This window comes from Schistocerca americana, chromosome 7 (assembly GCF_021461395.2).
Source record: "Schistocerca americana isolate TAMUIC-IGC-003095 chromosome 7, iqSchAmer2.1, whole genome shotgun sequence".
NCBI classification, from domain to species: Eukaryota; Metazoa; Arthropoda; class Insecta; order Orthoptera; family Acrididae; genus Schistocerca; species Schistocerca americana.
Window position 1 is genome coordinate 428381390 of NC_060125.1, and position 22632 is coordinate 428404021.

General features: G+C 42.5%; 1 protein-coding gene across 1 annotated transcript in view; it reads right to left on the reverse strand.

Annotated features, from left to right (window-relative positions):
* Positions 1-21160, reverse strand: part of LOC124622984 (venom carboxylesterase-6-like) — a 53617-nt gene extending 32457 nt beyond the window's left edge. The window contains exons 1-4 of the mRNA XM_047148773.1: positions 21103-21160; positions 19792-19977; positions 7185-7384; positions 1184-1349 (exon numbers count right to left, since the gene is read on the reverse strand). Coding sequence (XP_047004729.1) covers positions 1184-1349; positions 7185-7384; positions 19792-19977; positions 21103-21160 — 610 coding nt within the window. The remainder of the gene's footprint in view (positions 1-1183; positions 1350-7184; positions 7385-19791; positions 19978-21102) is intronic.
* Positions 21161-22632: the final 1472 nt, after the last annotated feature.

Here is a 22632-nt window from a genome sequence, read left to right on the forward strand (position 1 = left end):
GTCGATACTTGGGAAGAACAGCAACACTACTGCTGTTATTTTGATAAACCTGCTTTACAAGTAAAGTTCTGCTCACCTTGTCCAGAAACATATTGCCTCTCTGCAACAGATGCTTGTGTTTCAACCTTATTTCGCCGCACGAGCACTGCCGCCAAACGGCAACTCGATGGCACACTACTAACAAAGCAAAACCCTGTAGCGCACAGTCTGAACATTTCCTATAAAGTTAGGTAACCATACGTTAAATAGTTTTCCGCCTACACTGGCTCAAGTTGCGAAAATTTTATTATAAGCACCCTGTATTCAATACGGAGTCCAGTTTTTTTTCTGAGGCAGTAATTCGTTGTTGAATGGCACGTTGCAGTTTAGCACACTTCAGTGCGCCTACCTCCACCGAAAACCCATTCTAGAGCGTTTATAATGTACATGTTTTCCTGTTAATTTGCTATGTGGAATCTGCCCAATATGAGTTAGAAATACGCTGTAAATTGCCTTGTGCCTAAAACTTTTCACTACTAGTGAAGTGGGTTACAGAGTACGCTGTCCCAGCAGTGTGCAAATTTTCACCCAGGGGTCTGATTAGGAATTTTCTTACAGTTGTAAAGTCAGGTAGCTGCAGTGATCCAGGAATCATGGATAATTTCTCTTAATTGGCGAACAATACTATCTCACTAGCAGTGGATAAGGAAAATTGTAATCCACCAATAAAATATTTTCCTTGCCGGCTCTGTGCTAATTAAACCGGATAGGGAAATTACGTTCTTCACGTAACATCTTGGCCACATGTGTCACGGTAGTGGAAGATATTTGACTTTGCGGAAGCAGAAGGCACACGGAAAGTTCAGTGCTATCCGCGTCCTTATCTAGACACTAGGCGACACACCCTTAGTGGGAGCGTGAGTATTTAGCAGAGGAAGCATTCTTCCCAGCAAATCCACAGCTAAATCGTTGCTCTACAACCGATAGTTTCAAAGACCCCCACTTGGAACTTATAGAGATGGCACGGTACCTTAGCAATCAGTCGCATGTAGCTCATTTGCCGCGACCACCCCCTTATTTCTGTTTTACTGTTGTGCATTCATAGTCTGAAATACCATCGCCGGAGTACGTTACTACAGCAATGGGACGTGACATCGGTCTGAGAGGGCACTAGGTTGGAGGATGCACAGTGACAGAGACTTACCCACAACGAACCCCACGCCTTCTCCAGAGGTGCCTCCAGTGAGCACGGGAACCCTGTTGAAGCGGCCTTCCTTCAGTACTTTGATCGGATGCTCCGTCACGATGGCGTCCTCCACTTCGGGCTCGATGACAGGACTGAATGGCAGGTGGTTTATCTTAAACTTTTCCTGAAACGTATGATGCGCCATTTTGATTTTTCGTGGGAGTGAGAAAAACATTCAAATGACGCGCAAGCTCAAGCAAGGAGACAGTCGAACATTGCGCGCCATACACACACACACACACACACACACACACACACACACACACACAACATAAAAACCGTATTTTAGAGTTAAGTTGAAAGACTTGTGTATAGATCGAACAACATCGGGGATAGGTTACAACCCTGTCTCTCTCGTTACTGAACTGCTGCTTCCTTTTCATGTCCTTTGAGTCTTACACTGCAAGCTGGTTTTTGTATAAGTTGAAATTAAGCTTTCGCTCCCTGTATTTTATACCTGCTACCCTCATAATTTACAAGAGTGTATTTCAGTCATCACTACCGAAACCTTTCTTTACATCTACAAAAGGTTTGCTTTTCTTCAGCTTAACTTCTAGGATAAATAGGATCAATACTGTCCTGAGTGTTCCATTTTTCGAGAACCTAAAGTAATCATTCCCGAGCTCGGATTCCACCACTTTTACCACTCTACTGGAAACACTTCACGTCAGTATTTTTCAGTCATGTCTTAGTAAACTGATAGTTATTATTCACACTGTCTGCACATGTCTTCTTTGGAATCGGAATCATTACATTCTTCTTAAAGTCTGAGTGTATTTCGCCTGTCTCACATCTCTTGGATACCACGTGGCACAGTTTTGTTACGGATGTCCCTCCGAAGGCTCTCCACAATTCTAAGACTGTGTCATCTACTCCACTTAAGTCTTTCAGTACTCTGACAAATTCTTCACGTAGTATCATATCTTCCATCTGATATTGATGATTGTCCTTTTCGATTTCTACAGTATTGTCTTAAGGTTCAATTCACCCTGTGTAGCTCCTCTATACACTTCTTATACCTTTGAACTTTCCCTTCTTTGCTACGTACTAGCCTCCTGTCGGAGCTCTTGCTATCCATACAGGTGCTTGTTTTCCTCCAAATGTCTCTTTAATTTTCCTATAGGGGGCACCTGACTGCCCCAGTTATGCATAGATGTACAGCTTTGCATATGTGCTCTAGCCATTCCTCCTTAGCCGTTTTGCAGTTTTTTCCAATATCAGATTTTTGACTCCTGTATTCCCTTTCACCATTATAATTTGCTAAGTTTTCAAATTTTCACCTTTCATCAATAAAATTTACTCTCTCATATCAACGATTTTCAACTGAGCCCTGTATTTTTACCTAGGGAGCTATTCGAAAAGTAAGGAACGATCGGTTGCGAAATGGAAACCTCACTGAAAATAAAAACTTTACTTTGCAACCTTGCAGCAATTTCTTCACACAGTTCCCGCTCCAATTTTCCAATACCCTCGTGGTAAAAGGCAGACTTCTGTGCTTTCCGACAATTTTCTTCGCTGGTTTGCGGTTCGTTGTTTGTGCCAAATGTTGTCTTCATAGTCAGCGTTTCATTTGAGCTGAGATGAAAAGCCGATGGAGCCAAGTCCAGGCTGTTCGGTGGATGATCAAACACTTCCCATCGAAATCGCTGCTGAAGCGTCCTCATTACCGTTGCAGTGTGCGTCCGAGATCTGTCATGAAGAAGGAACTGCATGATATTACGTTATGTGGGGTTGCATAAAATCAGAGGAAATCTCCCGGAAGGCACCCATACTAGGCAGGAGTTAATATTTTCTACGTGTCTTTACGAGCTCTCTATGCGCTCAGAGCTGGGAAGGGCGACGTGACGCTATCTACGAGCATACAAAAGACACAGCCCAACATTTCTGCCCAAAGTTTCATCGGATTTAATTATCGTTTCCAATTCGCGACTGATCATTCATTACTTTCTGAGTAGCCCTCGTACTTTAATCATCTGCTGCACTCCCTGAAATGCTGTAGGACAAATTGGCATAGTTTTTTTTTAAGTAGCCGCACTACTTACTACTTTCCGTGTAGTTCGGTCAAGAGATGCTTGTCAGACAGGTTATAAATTGACAATAAATGTCTGTTGAAGTTGGAAATTTCCCTTTTCAAGGTTTTATGTCCAAAGATTTGCATACTTCTACCAACGTAATAAATAAAATTTTGGATGTTGGCCTTTCGACTGGTTTGTCTACTTATCTCTAAATTTTTGTGGGTAATTGTGTTCTTTTCCGACCGAAGAATTATTAGTGCCACTGTTCTTGCAAAACCACAGTTTAAAAGATTTTTGTTCAGTGTTTTACGTAATTTTGACAGAAATCTGGTAAAAGTGTAGCCCTACACCCACGTATAAATCTGAAATGAATGAAAGTCCCCGAAGCGAAATGAATGAAAGTGGCGATAATTTCAATGAAGATGCGATAAAATTACATGACACATAAACTGTTGTACCATTAGATAATCTGACTCAAGCTTCCACTGTCACTGAAGTTTCCACGCAAAATTTCTGAGTTAAGTGTTGTTTTATGTTTTAACTTCGAAGTTTTGTCATTTTACAGACTATCAGTCATAAGTACGACTTGATAAGAATAAAGAAATGTTAAGGCAACGTCACAGACACTAACGCTTTTGAGGGAGCTTTCGTCAATTTTATTAACTGAGTTCACATGTCATGCCCCATTTAGGAATCGAATTTATTGGTCTCACAGTGTACGTTGTTTGACAATTTTTGACTTTTGGTGAGTCGACTTTTTAAATTAACTTTACATTTCTTTTCATCTTTTGTATCCTGATACTTCATAACAAACACCTATCATTGTAATGCTCCTTTAATCTTAATTACAAATCTGATGATGCCTGGAACCGAAAAGTCTGTACAATGGAAGAAAAACACTGCCAGAAAAAATTCAACACCCTTAAGGACTGTGTTGAGTGACACCAAATTACAATTTATGCGTACTAAGGAGCTGTAGTGTTAGTGATTCAGTTGTCACGTTCATCGGTAATCAGATGGCGCTCAGACAACTGCCTGTACACCCTCTATTTTGGCTCTTCAGGCAATAAATTTTCCGGTTTTAGAGGGGAACAGTGTTTGCAACATTCATTCTAGCGTAAAACCATACCCCACTGACGAGTGTGCACTCTTCTATATCAGCTTCAAGCCATCTGAACGACGTCGCACTGTGTGCCTGTAGGAAGCTTAATGAACGTATCGATGGAATGCTATACTTTTTGAGCACAGCGTATCATCAATGGGCTGCGGAACAAACTCACACCTATAGACCAGGTTTCCGACGTCCGCGTAGTACAGATGCTCTTCTACATCCATTCACTGTGCGAACAGCGATCGCTGAGCGAACAACACACAGGCACGAAATCCGGGTACATGTTGCACTTGCTATATTATCATGAACCAGACTGAACCGTCTGCTTACAGCAGGATTAAGATCGCTTGTGACTCTGTTCACGCTGTCACTGACACCACCACACCACCATGCGTGGTTGTGTTGGTGTCGTGACAGAGTTAACTGGAGAGTGGAATGGCGCTGTGTTGTCCACAAAACACATTCCATCCAAGGCTTCGTAGTGTAGGGGGCATGAGAAACAACTTGCGTCCACATCTGTTGTTTCCGCAGAGCAAAGCGACCAGGAGTCGCTACATTGTACAGACTGTTATCCCCGTGCTACTACCATTTTTTCGACAGGAAGGTTACGTGCTCTTTCAGCAAGACAGTGTAGTCCACATACGGTTGCTGTGGCGTAATATGCTGTTTATCATTTACAACTGTCCTGGCCAGCAAGAACACCAGATCCCTTGCTAACTGAACGCGTATGGACAAAATAAAGTGGAAACTTAGCGTTCTCGAGGGCCTGCAAGAACCACTGCTGAATTGCAACAACAGGTGTTAGGGACAATGCATCACAGGACTGCACTCGACACCTTTATGAGTCATTTTACAATACACGCCTGCGTTTCCGCCCGAGAGTGTTACACAGTTCGCACACCCTTTACTTTAACATGTGTATTTCATTTGGTGTGAATTTTTTGTCGTGCACTCCTTCAACGATGAACTACCTGTCACCTCACTGGTCTTTGAGGCTGTTGCCTTTCTTTTCCGGGGGCGTATGAAGCGATCTAAACGTGTTTACTCGCAAAATTTTACTGTCTGTAAAACATCACCATGGTACATTTAAAAATGGTGGAGATGGCTGGGAGTGTGAAATGGTCGAAAATGACGAATATTAGCGTTTTATCTGCAGTATTTGATGTTGGTGGATTTCACGGTGACAGTCTCCGTGAAAATTGATACATCTGGATTGGTTGTAGTATGGGAATAGGAGAGAGGTAACACGGAAAACAAAGACGCAACAAATGTGGAACGGTTTCAACCAAGATCGGTACACATATTATCGACAAACTGAAAAAAAAATGGAAACTGGTGACAGGTTGCCTTATACCACTGCATAGGCATGGGGCTGGAAACTTTGTGACATGGGAAATAATCCCAAATGATGGACATTTGTGAATAGAATGATTTGTAGGTCGTTGACTGATTGATCGTGATCCCAATAACACTTCATCACAATTCGTGGCATAGGGATGGGAATGATGTGAAACAAAAGTAGGAGTGGTGTTCGGTAATTAATGCAACGCATTTTTTCCCACCCAGTTTCGATTGAAGGAATGCGGAATTTACTGTGGAATATTCCCTCTTCAGTACCTACAATTTAATGATATTCAGACAAGTGGCTGCACCAAACGTAGCTGTCATTGAGTTCCTCTTGGCGGAAAACCAGAGCATCACACATATTTATAGTCGCTTCCAGAATGTATACAGAGACCTGGCAGTGAACAGAAGCACGGTCAGTCGTTGGACGAGGCGCCTGTTATCATCGCAAAAAGGTCACGCAAACCTGACCGACATCCCTTATGGTAGCCGGCCGCACATTGCCGTGACTCCTGCAATACTGGAATGTGCGAACTCTCTCACAACAAATACTTTGCTACTCAAGTGGACGTTACCGCTGGTAGTGCTGACATACTCCTCCGGTAGGTTGGGTAATCAATGGCGCGTGCCAGATGGGTTCCACATCCCCTAAGAGAAGACCAGAAGGACCGTTTGCGCGAACTGCTTGCGCGTTACGAGGCTGATCGCGACACTCCTTTCTGAAATACCGTCACAGCTGACGAAAGATGCGTTCACCCCTTCGACCCTTAAAGAAAACGGCACTCCATGAGATGGCGCCACATTACCTGTCCTTCGAAGAAGACGTTCAAAACCTCGCTCTCAGCCTGTAAAATCATGGCGACGCTCTTCTGACACTGTGAAGGAGATATTATTTTTGGTGTCCTCCCTAATGGCGCAACGATCAACTCAGAAGTATGTCTTACTAGACTTGGGAAACTGAAGAGACGACTTCAGCGTCTTCGTCGCCATAAAAATGCAAACCTCTTTCTCCATGAGAACGCACCCAGGAGGAGCCCACAAACCTTTATTTACTGTTCTTCCTCATCCACCTTACAGCCCGGATCTCGCAGATTTCGACTTCCATCTGCTTGGCCCGATGAGGTATTAACTCTGCGGGCAGCAGTAAGTGGATGATGGAAAGGTTGTTGATGCAGCAAGTCGTTGGCTCCAACGTCGACGTATAGAATAATACTGTGCGGGGATACAGGCAGTCCCAATATGGTAGCGGAAGGCCGTTGCATGGAACGGAAATCATATTAAAAATACGATTTTGGAAACCAAAAGATTGTGGAATTACATGGTGTTTTTGAATCCTGAACAAAATCCACCGCTTTCAGAAAAAAATATGTGTTGCTTTTCTTATTGAACTCTCCCTGTAAGTAACCGTGGAACGCCAAGTGGTCAGCTGCTATCCCGGCCATAAAGAACTGGCCCGTAAGGTGAGAACAGTCCAAACAGCAGCGCTCACCTCCTCGGTGAGGAGCTCGTCGTCGCGGTTGATGAAGAGCTGGGCGTCCTGCTGTCTGAGGAAGGCGACCAGCTGCTCAGAGTCCTGCGTAGGCGCGCCGAGCAGCGCCGCCAGCCGCAGCGCCATCTCGCGGGGTCTGGGCGCGATGCCCCAGGGGGCCACCGCCTGCCCGTTCTGGCTTATCACGCCGCGGAACAGGCCTGTGCACACACAGAGTCAACCGTATGTTTCAGAAAATTAGCGAGGACGTAAAACACCTCAGATCAACAGCCACAAGGCAATTCTGATTTGGTCCATTATAAATGGTTCTGAAAGCTTGCAACTGTGACAACAATAGGTTTCTAGAATGCAATTTTCGCTCCACAGCGGTGTGTGCGCTGATATGAAACTTCCTGGCGGATTAAAACTGTGTGCCGGACCGAGACACGAACTCGGGACCTTTGCCTTTCGCGGTCAAGTGTTCTACCAACTGAGCTACCCAAGCACGACTCACGCCCCGTCCTCACAGCTTTACTTCTGCCAGTACCTCGTCTCGTACCTTCGAAACTTTACAGAAGCTCTCCTGCGAACCTTGCAGAACTAGCACTCCTGAAAGATAGGATATTGCAGAGACATGGCTTGGCCACAGCCAGGGAGATGTTACTAGAATAAAAATTTTCACTCTACAGCGGAGTGTGCGGTGGTATGAAACTTCCTGGCAGATAAAAACCGTGTGTCGGACCGAGACTCGAACTCGGGACCTTTGCCTTTCGCGGGCAAGTGCTCTACCACCTGAGCTACCCCTAGCACGACTCACGCCCCGTCCTCACAGCTTTACTTCAGCCAGTACCTCGTCTCCTACCTTCCCAACTTTACAGCAGCTCTCCTGCGAACCTTGCAGGACTAGCACTGGCAGAAGTAAAGCTGTGAGGACAGGGCGTGAGTCGTGCTTGGGTGGCTCAGTTGGTAGAGCACTTGCCCGCGAAAAGCAAAGGTCCCGAGTTCGAGTCTCGGTCCGGCACACAGTTTTAATCTGCCAGGAAGTTTCAACAATAGGTTTGTATATAAATAATTCTTCTGCTACCAGACACCATTTTTTTTGTTTCATTTTTCACACGACGCGATTCGGGAAATGATTCCCATTTTCAAGTGCGTTTTTTGTGTTTGTTGTGCCATTTTTATATCATGTTGCCGATGAATGGGAGTCTGCTTCTTTTCGTTGGCTTTACTGCAGTATATTAGAAACACGTGACATTTAGTTGGTTGTCAATCCTTTGTGAAGTTAGTGGCTTAATTTAGAAGAATTTGTAGTTACAGCTTCCTTATGGTCCATTTGTGCATAGTCCCACACACACTTAACATCACACACAACTTCCTGTGCACATTACAAATCGAAAATTTGTATTTTAATTTAGACGAGGTAATGCAGTATCTTCTCCAGATTTCTCGGAGTCATAATATATTATTACACTGTCTTTAGGCAAGAAACGACAGACATTTCAGAAGTAATGCGCAAGAAGGTATTACTGTGGAGGGTTTGATGGAACAACAATGAAAATTACATGAGATGCACTATGACTGCTGAAGACCATGGGTCGTGCATCAAGCTCGAAACCTTACCCGACAGAGATTCATTGTGCGTTAAGCGAAGTTTGTGGCAAGTTTACAGTGGATCGTAGTACCGTTTCACGTTGGGTTAATCGTTTTCGTAGTGGTGAGGGAATGACTTCCATAGTACCAAAGGGAGCTGTAGAGGGCAAAAACTGTAGAGGAAGACAGAGATTGGAATACATTCAGCAAATAATTGAGGACGTAGGTTGCAAGTGCTACTCTGAGATGAAGAGGTTGGCACAGGGGAGCAATTAGTGGCGGGCCGCATCAAACCACTCAGAAGACTGATGACTCAAAATAAAATATATAAATAAATAAATAAATAAATAAAAATAAAAAGATATGTGGTCGTATGAGCATAGCCGAAAATCCATGACCTGGAAGGCCAAAAAAATTCAACAGATGAACGAAATGTGGAGCTTATGGCAGATGCTCTTAAAGAAATCCACAGTCTGATTTGTGAGGAACTCTCCGAAGCGTAGGGAATACACTAAACGTCAGCATTCCGTATTCTGACATATGATTTGAAGAAGAAAAAAATTCTGCAAGAAGGTCCCACAGTGTTTGACTGCCGAAGAGATGCAGAAATTCCTTTACATTAGAACCTTGTTCAAATAACGATTCTGCCGTGAAGGTGAAGGATTCTTGTGTCGATTTGCCGCTATTGATACAGCGTGGATTAGAGACTTTGACCTTGAGTTTAAATAACAGTGTAGAGCTTCAGATTCACCACATCCAAAAAATTTCGACACGCTCAATTAAAGCTAAAGCAAATGACAATTCTTCCTTATGATCACCAAGTAATCATCATCACAGATAGTCCCAAGTGGAACAAATGCCACAATAGTGTGTTATTGTACTTCATGCAAAACCGCGAAGAAAAATCCACAAAAGCCAATCTCGGTTGGTCTATGCTGGGCCACCCTTTCTCCACGACAATGCTCGCATATCGGCAATGTTGTAGCCCTAAATATGAGCAAATACGATGCTAAATGTTGCCGCGTCCTCTCTACAGCCGGACATGAGTCCACCAGAATTCGACTCGTTCCACGTTTCCCACAACTGAAAAACACCTATGGGCGGATGTCGTTATGTTTCTTTGGAAGAGCTTTCTACCACTGTTATTCGAGCCATTCGTCTAATAAAGAGGAGTAATGTCATGGATGTAATAATAGAGCTTCAGAGACTTTGGGATCCAGTCATAGAGAAGCAGGGAGTCTATACCGAAGGACTGTAAAGAGACACAGAAAAAAGGGAGTAAAAAAAGGTAGTGTGCATTATTTACGAAATTATCCTTTATTTGCACCCCTAACTGCAGAAACAATTTATTTACAGCTATTACCGATTTTCACTGGTACCTTATTTACAGACGTCGGACATTTTGTGTGTATACTGTCATCAGTGGCGTGGTTATGCTTTTGTTCAACAAAACAGTTTATTCTTCCATTAGGTAAATTTCCAGCCACTGCAGGCTTATTTTCAGGTGGTGGGTGTTTACCAGTTGTTTGTATTTTGTTCTGGAGCGGCCAGTCTCTGGGACTGTGGCGATATAAGGCACAACAACGAAATTATTAGTAGGACGGGTATACACGTATATACAACTCATAAAACTGAAATTATCAGAGTAGGAAGCATTTCTTGAGATCTGACGTACAGGTACAGACAATCAAATATTTAAAATTTCAGAAAAAATGGAATATTTATTCAAGAGATGGAACCTCAGAAATGGACCAAGTCAGTAAAGTGTTGTTTCAACTCTGGCCCTTAGACAAGCAGCTATTCGGCTTGTCGGGTGACTAACAGAGCTGTTGGACGTCATCCTAAGGGATATCGAGCCAAATTCTGTCGAACTGCTTCGTTATACCGTCAAAATCTCAAGCTGGTTGGAGGACACTGCTCACAATACTCGAATCATTCTCAACTGGAGGGAGATCTGGCGATCGGGAACTCTTACCGCATGGGAGCGGTCATTATCTTGCTGAAATGTAAGCCCAGGATGACTTACCATGTAGGGCAACAAAACGGGATGCAGAACATCGCCGACGTACTTTTGTGCTTTAAGTTTGCCGCGAATGATAACCAAAGGGGTCCTACTAAGAAATGAAAAAGTATCCCAGATCATCACTCCTGGTTGTCAGGTCTTCCAGAGGGCGACGGTAAGGTTGAGATACGCTGTCCGGGGCGTCTCCAGAACGTCTAGCCGGTCATCGGGACTCAGTTCGAAGTGGGACTCATCACTGAAGACAAATCTACTCCAGGCCGATGACGCGTCTGGACAGCAGTGAGATACCAACCTGAAGATCACCCACGATACGGCGCGACAGCCACCAGTTACGGTCTGTGGCGCCATGGCTTTTCATGGCGGGGCCACTTCTGTTGTCACTCGCGGCATTCTTGTGGCGCAGCGGTACGTCGACGATTTCTACGCCTCCTTTGCCATTCAGGGCAAGCCAGCTTGTACTTTCATGGTGAGAATTTCGACTGCTTGTCTTCATGCTTGTGAAAGCCTACATTGGCCAGCAAGGTTGCCAGGTCTCTCCCCAGTTGATAACTTTTGGAACATTACAGGTCGGCCCTCAAGCCGACTGGAGATATTAACGATCTCTTGCACCAGTTGGACAGAATTTTGCGTGGTATCCCTCAGGAGGTATTCCGACAACACTGTCAATCAATGGCAAGCCGAATAATAGAAAAGGTAAGAGACAGAGATGGACCAACGCGTTTTTGACATGCTCTGCTCATGAAGCCCTTTATTTTGAAAAAAAATTATAAAATCATCCAATTTTTCGGAGATTTTAATCATATGTTTGAATTTGTATGTACGTAACATCTACCGATGTCAATCCCATTCCGATGATTCCTTCGTGGTGCGTCGATTTTCATTTTATTTTTTAGACTGTATATTTATTCAGTACGCCACTTGCTCTCCTCAAGGTCTGTTCAAAACAGGTAGTGTACCATTCACGTAATCATGACGTTATTAGAAACATAAAAAAAGACTTTGTGTCTCCACTACTAGGACACCCAATTTTGATCGCAATGGATGAGTGGCTGTTAATTGTAGAGGCTGAGTTCAATGGAATTACTTTACTTCTTTAAACAGCTTCAAATTACAAATTGATCAGGCTCTTGGATGATCGGTTGCCGACACCCTCTGGATGACTGAAGATGGAAGACGTCCTCCCGGTTCTTCTTGTGTAGTTATGAATGTCGGTCGAATCTCAGGGAGAGATCACGCAAGACCGGCTCGTGAAACTTGGCCATGGCCGAAACTTCCATACGCTACGGCAGGATCCATGAAACTACTACAACAATTACTACCTTCCTTCTGCATGTGGCTGAGAACAGACTAAATATCTGGCGCCAACAAAGACGACAAAAATATAAAGACTTAGAGATCGATAAGCAGATAAATGTCATTTAACGTGCCCTCCTTTAAACAGTACGAGTGTGATCCTTAAGGTCTCTGAGGTGCAACGCCAATGCCAGGAACCCAACAACTTAACACCACTGTGTGTTTATACATCACAGACGTCTAGTGTGGCATGTAACTTAAATAACAGGTCCTAATTTTATCAATTAAACAACTTAAATGGTGGGAGAAGCAGAATTAAGGCTTTAGCATGAAAACTTATGATCATAAGCAAACGAAAACACAAGGATAAATGAACGTCGCTCATTCTGTCAATAGTTTTCAATTGAAGCTTTCTGTGAAAACAGTATAAACCAATTAAGAGAAGGGATTGATGCAACTCGTCTATACCGAATATTGACTGCACAACCGGTGTGATTTAACACACCAGACTAGGGACCATACCTTTTGAACTACACAAATATGAATTATGTGGGAAGTATACAGTGCGGGAGCAGGCACTTAACTTGTATATATTTACCAGAGGAGCTGATTTTTTCAATAACTAGGTTGACTATGGTCCAACTCTTTACATAACGTAAAAGTGTGGAGCACAAAATTAGATAAAGTTAAGTAAATATGTGCATTGGCAACCCACTGGCTGGAACAGGGCATTAATTTTACAAAATTGTTGTGTTTCTTGAGGTGTATATGTGAGGCGTTACTATCGCAACATTGTCTTTAATTTTTGGAGAAACATTTTTTTATGAATTTAACTTGGTCATTGAGGGTGTTATTTGGCGACTTTATGAGTGTAAACGTCAAGTTATTCACGACGTTAATGCAGTGTACTGAGGTACCACACAAGAAGAGTTTGCGGCATCTGGTACTTGAAGTACCTTGGACATCCGCTCGCAGCAGCAACATCGCTGCGCGCAAACCAATCACGCTGACTGCAAGAATTACACCTCTTGGAGAGGCAGCGCCATCAGGAAGAGAGACCCGCGCTTAAGTAACAGTGCAGGAGGACAAGTTGTGAGCAGCAAGTTGTAAGTCAGTCCGAGTTTTGCTAGAGACTTCCTGCGGAACGTTCATCATGTCTTGTAGTCGCGAATGAGAAAGAAACAGGAGCAGATAGATGAATAGTTTTTAGTTTTTAGGAGAAACAGAACAGTGCATAAAACTATCGTGTATGTACAGAGACTGCCTGCCTAGAGATTTGACTAACACGGGAAGCGCCCCCCCCCCCCCCCCACATCGCACCTCCATTAGATTAGGTGTTAACAGGGCCCAGTGCATAGCCCGTCAAAAACTGTACACAGATCAAGCATGAAAACAGGAAGAAGGTATAGTGGACTATGGAAAAAGAAGAAAACTCGAAACAGTGAACAGCACAAGCTCACGATGTGCAACATCGATCGAACGTGAGTAGCTACGGCGTCGTGGTCATGCGGTCATGTTGTTGGACGGCGAAGTGGGGGATCCGTGTTAAGACTCCCTCACAAAATTATGAACTTTCCGTCCGGTCATTGGAGCGTCTGTTCGTTTTATTCATATTTGTGTCTGTGTTGTCGTGTAACTTTCGTTCACAACAGCGAGGTGTAAGGAAGGGACCTACACACTTACGTACCTCATGTTTGTTCTACAAAAGTACCACACGTTATGGAAAAATGGAAATGAGCGTTTGGCGTCATTGGCCGGGAGGCCCCTTACAGGGCAGGTCCGGCCGCCTTGGTGCAGGTCTTATTACATTCGACGCCACATTGGGCGACCTGCGCGCCGGATGGGATCAAATGATTATGAAAACAACACACAACCCAGCCTCTGAGCGGAGAAATTCTCCGACCCAGCCAGGAATCGAACCCGGGCCCGTAGGACAGCAATCCGTTGCACTGACCACTCAGTTATCGGGGCGGGACTCAGTTATCCGGTTTGGAGGTGTTGATTCTCGAATTGCTTTGTTGTAACATAATTCACATTATTTATTGTTTTCATTCCTGTGTTAGATCTATGCGACATCTCTCCTGTTCTCACTATTCATCACACTAAGTTGCGACGCTAATATATACTTATCACCTGACACATAATCTGTAACCAACGAACAGTATGACATTTGACAAGATTACAGTAGGAGAATAGACACGTCAGTGACCGGAGGGAAAGTTTATAATTCTGTAAAAAAAAAGGGGGGGGGCACGAAGAGAGATTTGACCATGTATCTTCCGCTCTGCAGTCCAACACCGTGACCACACAACCTCGACGTCGTGATTATTGTAATGCGCTTGATGTTGCACATCTTGAACTTGGACCGTTGACTGTTTCTATGTTGCTTCTCTTTTCACAGTTCAGTACGCTTTCTTCCTGTTTTCATGCTTGATCTGCGTCGAGTTTCTGACGGGCTGTCCACTGGGCCATTTTACCACTGAATCTGAGGAGGGTTCGATCGAGAGTTTCCCTCGTGAGTAATGTTAGTTTGGAACTGTTCTTCGAATAGTACACCAAGGCAGAAGATTAGTTTTCTTGACTTTAGAGAATAATGTTCAGTTTGTGTTCATGAAGCTGTAGCCAACGAAGGTCAGATAGGCTAATGCTAAGTTTGCTATTTGGTATGATAGTGGGCCTATGAATGGGCGAGTAGCATATATAGGTTTGCCTTCTGTGGCGCAGTGATTTGGCTTGGAGCGCATGTCTCCCATACATAGGCCCACCATTACACCAAATAGCAAACTTATTTAAAAAGAAAAATATCACAATCAGCTTTTCCACAAATAATAAATTACAGAAAAAAGTAATCCATGATGTAAAGACCTCCAAGAGTCCCTACAGTAAATCGGAAATATACAAACTGAAATGCCATATACGCCCAAAATTGTACATTGGACAGACAGACAGAAGTTTAGAGGCTAGAAGCAAAGAACACATTGATGCTTTAAGGCTTTGAAACTTGAAAAATCTGCATTTGCAGCCCATATTGCTGAAGAAAACCATTCAGTGAGAAATATTGAGAACAACTTAAAAATTTTAGATCTAGCAGAAAAAGGAGACACTATGAATATATTAGAAGAAATAGAAATACACACACACACACACACACACACACAGAAATAGCACCATAGACTATATCCTTAATGAACAAACCGAGATAGCTAACACCCCTTTCCTGAAAAATTTCCAAAAAATTTTTTCCACCCTCCAAAGCAATAATATTCCTACGCCTATCTGCAGATCAAGTAGCAAATTTATATGTTACTACAATTCTCATGATGCTAAATGGAAATTAATAATGTACTGTCATACCTATACAGTACTAAAAAAATTAGTATTGAACAACTATATAATTAATGTAACAGTATTCGCTCTAAAGCTCACGTAATCAATATATCTCTGTACTAGAGTAAAAGGCGTTTCAGTTGCAATGAATATAAGACCTTTTTCAAAACATGGGACATCTTCATAATGTTACGATACAACATAGCATCTTTCACACTCATATGTTTGTAAGCACTTTGTATGTATCAAAACTTGTGGTGCGCATTAGTAATCTGGCCTGTGACAGATCTAAAGTGTTCAGTGAGAGAAAAATGTATGTGTGCAACGATAAGAATGCAGTGTGAATGTATTCACATCTGTTGGACGAATGTAATGAAAACAAACACTCCAAACCGACATATCACGTAAGTCACATCCAATGAAAATCTATAACGCAACCATCTGTGTGGCGTGCTTATAATTACGTATATTTACATTTCAGAAAAATTAATCTGTAAAAAAACGAACCAAATGTAATGAAAACATGAAAACCGTCTGAAGATGAATCATAACGATTCGAAACTGGTAACGGTACCCTATGAATAAAGGAACTGAAAATAAATTTGTGGCTGTTTGCTGTCTCAACACCATCAACATTTGTCTTCAAATAACAGCCACAGCCTCCAACCATGTCTTCATATGACAAAATTTCATTAAGTGTATTCATTGTATCCATTAATTAGGACTATGAAGGTATGGATTTCAGTTTCAGTATATGAATCTGCTTGACTGATTGTGATGTGGAACCCTGTTGTGTACAGCTAATTCGAAGAATCTCATTTTGTGTTCCTTTGAGTAGCATTATGTGGCAATATTGTAAACAGAAACACAAGTGATGGTTGGGGAGGAGCGGTGGTCTTTATAACGGAAAGGTTTGCTTATTGTTATGACTTGAGATATTCAACTCCCTTTGTTACCTGATGTTCAATTAAAATCTCTGTATTCACATTGTTCGTAAAATTCTTTGTTCTTAATTTCAATATTGGAGTCATTTAATAGAATTAGTGATCTACATATGTTTTATAATATATAGTCTTATCTGTATACTAGGGAAGGTTGTTTGGCTGTTGGCCTACAACACCTGAGGGTGATCTGTACTTTCAACATGACAATGCACCACTCTGCACATACTAAATTGCGTCATACAAGTTTCAGTACCGGTCTAATAAAACGTAAATGCTTGTATGGCTCCTCTTTTTACCTTACCTGCAATGCACGGACATCTGCGACGAGGTGTAACCATCTCTGTTTGATCTACTCATGCTTTTTTCGTCCCTATGATCCTACTGATTTCTGTTCTATTCCCCCATCACATGTAACTTTTCCTGATAGCGTTCGTTCTTCTACAGACCAGTCAACTTTTTCTATAGATTTGATTCCTTGCAAAGGCTACGAGAAATCACTTGATACATTCTCAACTATACTGAAACCTCTGAAACATCATTTACTCGTTTAGACGTTCTTATTATTTATTCACTTACACTTCTCGTACGCTACACACATCTTATTATTAATTGACTAAGTTTGTCCGGTTATGCGTAAGAGAGGGCCTGAAAAACGTAATCTTAACAAGTAAATACGATATTTCAGTCTCTGTGTTGTTCAGAAGTACGATGCAATGTTGCGAATTTCAATAATTAAAATCTCTCCAGTGTACAGGAATGTACATAATTAATATACGACTACAGGTTGTAGACACATGGTTCGCGACTTATAGAAGTTTGGGACTGTCCATGAAGTATGCTCGGATAGCGTAGTGGTACACCTTTGGCTTGAAGTAGTCTGCTTGTTGTGAGGAATACAACGTTCAAGGATAACTCAAATCCCGAAAAGAGGCCTAAGGAGCATATGGGTGAATAATCTCCGATGCCTTACTTGACAGCCGTTACTGCGAGGATGTTAAATTATAAATTAATATGGAGTTTCATTAATCTGCGGTTTGTCCCAGAATGTGACACTGGAAGAGATTAATTCGCAAAATGCACTACAGCAAGGGAAATCAATTAATAACAGTGTTAACAGTGTTTATCGACAGGCATAATGAAACAACAGTACCGGTTGTGTGATAACCCGAAGATATTTCCATAAGACAACAGCCTGAAAAATAAGCCTACATTCTTTTCTTGAAGTCACTAGGATTAGATATACGTGTGTAGATTGGTACAACGAAGAGGCTCAACTGTGTCTGGGTTAGGCGAGAGCTTTTCGTCGACATACTGTATATCATTAAAGCACGCCTGAGAGAAGATACACAACAAACCAGTTGGCGCTACGTTTGGAAAAAAAAAAAATTGGCTGTGATTTAAAGGTCAGAAACTGGAAAATGACAGTGATCCGCTGGAAAATTTGGGAATATGGAATAAATGCCAAGTAAGTTTTATGAAATAGCTCCGAGAAAAAGGGATAAAACTGACAGTAATTGTTAATGTGAAACATTTGATTACGTGTGATTTAGATTAGTGGTCTTAAAGTAGAAATATTTTGCCACAGACAAAAAAAAATAGTAAGACGACCGCTGGCAATAAGCGGGAAATCCGGGTTCGAGCCCCGGACCAGCACAAATTTTTGTTGTTGTCATTCCATTACACAGATGATGGCTATCTATATTCAGAACTGTGAATACCTTTCATGTAGTTAACAAGAAAAATAAATATATAAATAATAAATAGATATATATGGGTACTGGGGTGGTCCTTGTCTTTTATCGTTTTCTAGTAGAGTCCACATTACAACTCGTTGTCGGCAGCATTAGTCTGATAGGTGTTACGCGATGTTAGGTGTAAAGGCTCTGATACTTCGACGGAAATGAAAGGTGTTACACCAAGATGCATTGGTCCCATATTTATCAAACCTTGGAAACGTTCATCAAAGAACGGGTATTGTAAACTTTCATTCCTTTCGGAAATGACGTCCATCATCAAGATAAGTATGCTATGTAGCAAATAAGATACTCTTCCTTTCGTTGTGGCAAGGAAGCAGACAACCACAGAGTGTCATCATCAAGAACTTCTTGCCGTGTTTGGAACATGTTCTGTGTCATTTCATGAAGACTGCTGACTAAAGACTGGTATGAAGGTATACGTTTACTGATAGCATCCCAGACACGTCTACCGGGGGAAAAGTGAAATGACAGGCAAGCCAGTCATGGATGTGTTCATTCTTCAATGAGTCTGTGGTGTGAAGTGAAGTGTTCAGTATTGCATTATCCTGCTCGAATATGACATTTGGTTCTCCGGTCTTGACGGGTTTGAGAACAGGTTGTACCATTCTTTTCACATATTGGCAAGCATACAAACTCCCTTCTTGTAGTGGCGTCCAATAACTCTCCACTCAGTGATTTCAGAAGATGGGAAGGGAGATGTATTGAGAGTCGCTGCTTCCTGTGGCGTTTCATCAGGCCGTCGACGGATACATTGATGTCGATCTGACCGAGAAACAGGAGCCAGATTCATCGTGGGACACCATGGGATGCCACTCAGTGCTCCGTAAACCATGCTAGTCTCTGTTGGCTGATACAGCGTCAGCGGTAAACGATGCAGCTTGAGGTTTCACAGCAATCTATTCCTGACGGTCCGTGGCCGCGCATTCAGTTGTTCTCATCCGTGTATCCGTCAGAACCAGTCTAACAATCCTACGATCTTCTGGTGGTGGTCCTTCTTGCCGCGCTGTTGTCGCAACTCGTTCTGCAGTCATTGCAGCATAATCAGCTGTTGGTGTTATGTGTCGGTACGATGCTTCCATGTCAGTCATGCCAATGGCTTGATCTATGTCAGAGTCCAAATGATAGAGATAAGTTGCATGTGCACGTCCTCTGGAGAGGCTGTGTCGTGATCTACATCTGAAAACATCCAGTAACGTCATAAATATTTAAGAGCTATCTTTCGCTCACTCCATTCTTCATCCATAGTACTGGTATTTTTCTATATTGGAAATGTGGTCGAATAAGGATAATATTCCAGAATGGGGAGACGAGGTACTGGCAGAAGTAAAGCTGTGAGGACGGGGCGTGAGTCGTGCTTGGGTAGCTCAGTTGGTAGAGCACTCGCCCGCGAAAGGCAAAGGTCCCGAGTTCGAGTCTCGGTCCGGCACACAGTTTTAATCTGCCAGGAAGTTTCAAGGATAATATTGTAAACAACATATCCCACAGACGTGTAAATACTGATGTATCACTTTGGAAGTGTTCGGTCAGGGTGCTCATGGTGTAACACTTTCCTACGAGCCGCCCTTGGTGGGGCCCTAAGAAGACCCTGAAGCGCCCTAAACGTCTGTTAGCCAGTCAATATATCATCAACTTCGGCACTGCTGCCGTAACCTAATACAATAATAGTACAGAAGCGATCATGGATTCTGACCTACCTGCAGACCTGGAGGATAGCAGGTGGTGTGAAGTGGAGCAGCCTCCTGCACTTTCACCGCCGATGGTCACTTTGCTGGGGTCACCTCCAAAGGCTGCGATGTTCTTCTGCACCCACTCCAGAGCCATCACCTGATCTTTGAGACCCGCATTACCGGGAACCACCTCGTCTTCCAGACTGAGGAATCCTGTAAATAAGACTAACACTTGTAAAGAATATATTACCGTATATAGCAAAGAAAGAATCGTATTGCACTGTTGGCTGGGAGACTTGGATCCGCAGGTTCAGCAGCCTGATTGGAAAAAGGATTATATTTCTTCATATAACGAGATTTAGTGTTCTATTGTGATGCTGAAAACTATGAGTAAGAGAAGATTGAGGCTCAAAAACATTACTGAAAGAAATGCCACCAACGCCGAATAATGCCGTAGGGTATCGTTGATGTCAACGGCTCCTTCCAACAGACGAATTACGAATGTTATGGAATATTAGCAGCAATCGAGATGGCAAGAAGTTATTTGTAATTGTGATAACCAGTTTCAGCTTAAACAGCTAGCAGTCTTCAGATTAGAAAAGGACAAATACTACCGTATCTAATCGACAGGCCGGTGGTAGACACATTGCCATCCCACTGGCCTAGATATGAGACACAGCAGTGTTCACAGTATTTGATCTAAAGATGACTCTTGGTTTTAGCTGAAACTGATTATGACGATTATAAATAAGATTTTGCGATCTTGACTAATGAAGATTTACTTGTAACAGTCCATAACCTTTAACATTACCAATCGCCAGTGTCCAGTCTGGCCATGTCAGGAAACAATAGGACGAACTATCAACGACAGTTTCACAGACCGCCCTTCCGTTAGTCAATCCAAGACATTGGAAATTTGATCCAAGGCATTGCTGCAGCAGCAGACGATTAAGAAAATGACGTAGCCCCCTCTCTTTACCAGTTGAATATTGACACCCAAAATTTCTTCTAACAAGAGGATTCGAAACTGTTACATCTGAACTGAGAGCCAGAGGATAAGTGCGCTAGTGAAGACGTCTATGGAAGTACTTTCATACTTAAGTGCTTATAATGAAGACTGCGATTGAATAGTATGCAATTCTAATTTACATTTTTTTGTGAAATCCCTGTGTCTATTAACGTATTCTGTCTCGTTGCATAAAAAGAGAACACTTCACAACAGATAGAAATTTCGCTAAAAGTAGCTGTACCTTCTTGTTGCGGTTGATTTTAACTGAAAGCCATTGAAAACCACTAATAGAGTACCGTACCTCAACCTGTTCAAATATTTAGACTTACTGGGTGTATGGATTCGGGATTTTGTGAATATGAACTGTAGCAGGTTGTTGGAAACCATTGGGGCTATCATTTTCAATGTGTAGCAAAGTAATATGAGTTGCAAGTTTTTTGTGACACATTTATGATTAGTTTCAGTAAAAACTCACATCATTCATTTCAAATATAAGCTGTTTCAGTTTGTTGCATTTTGATTAGGGTTCATTCTTTAGAATTTTGAAGGGATCGGAAAGCGAAAAGTTTTTTACGAATTTTTCAGAAATTGTACTTCATTTCTAAAAGGCAAAGGACAGGAAACGGACATTAAATGAAACGGGAGTGAGACAGAGTTGTAGCCCATAAGACATTATTTAATCTGGAAAAGAGTGAACGAACTTCAGGAGAAGTAGGGGAAAGGTAATGAAAATACAGGGAGAAGAAATGAAAAAACCAAGAAAGTTTGCCAAAAGAAACGACTGAGGACTAAGGGCTTGGACGACACTTGAACGGAATGGATACTGTTGTCAAAAAAGGTTATAAGATGAACGCAAATAAAACAATGGGAACAGAGCGGGAAATGTGACGCTCTATGTAGTGGACAAGTTTTCTATTTGGACATCAAAATTAATTATGACGGTAGTGGTGACCGGGACAAATATCTCACGAAATAATAGTCAAACGAATAAACTACAAAGAACGAAACTTCTCTAGCTTTAAGGGGGAAACCAGATGGCGCTATGATTGGCCCGCTAGATGGCGCTGCCATAGGCCAAACGGGTATCAACTGCACTTTTTTTAACTAGGAACCCATAGTTTTATTACATATTCGTGTAGTTTTTTTTTTAGTCATCAGTCTACTGACTGGTTTGATGCGGCCCACCACGAATTCCTTTCCTGTGCTAACCTCTTCATCTCAGAGTAGCACTTGCAACCTACGTCCTCAATTATTTGCTTGACGTATTCCAATCTCCCCCCCCCCCCCCACAAGTCCTTTTGTACTCCCCTCCTCTACCTTCCCCACTCCCTGGCACGTCTGCTAAGCACCCCCCAACCCTCTTATCGATCCTCCTCTTCCATTGGCTCCTTTCCCCCCCCCCCCCTTCACTTTTCCTCTCCTTTCTCCCCCCTTTTTCCTGTCATCTGACCAGTTTCCCCCCACCTGCTCTCGGGTGTGGTATGTCATATTTGTGCCAACTTTTAGCGCAGTGTTTAAGTGAGTGTTCAGTGTTGTGCGTCCTTCCACAATGCTGCAAACAGAAATCATGCTGTCGCTGGGTGTGCTTTTTATAACTCTTGTGAACAGAACCCAGACTGTCGACGTGTTTTTTAATTGTCTGTCTATTATTTTTTCTGCTTCCTGTGTATTTTCTTAACATCATCCACCCTGTGTTTTATGTTTCACACTCCAGAATTTTCTGCCATTTTACCTTTAAATCACCGGTTTTATCGCCAACTGTTATTATTTTTTATTATCTTCCTATTTTTAAAATGAATTCTGTAGGCTGAAGAGCGGCGTAATAAGCTGCTGCCAGCCCGCCCACTTTAGGGGGAATC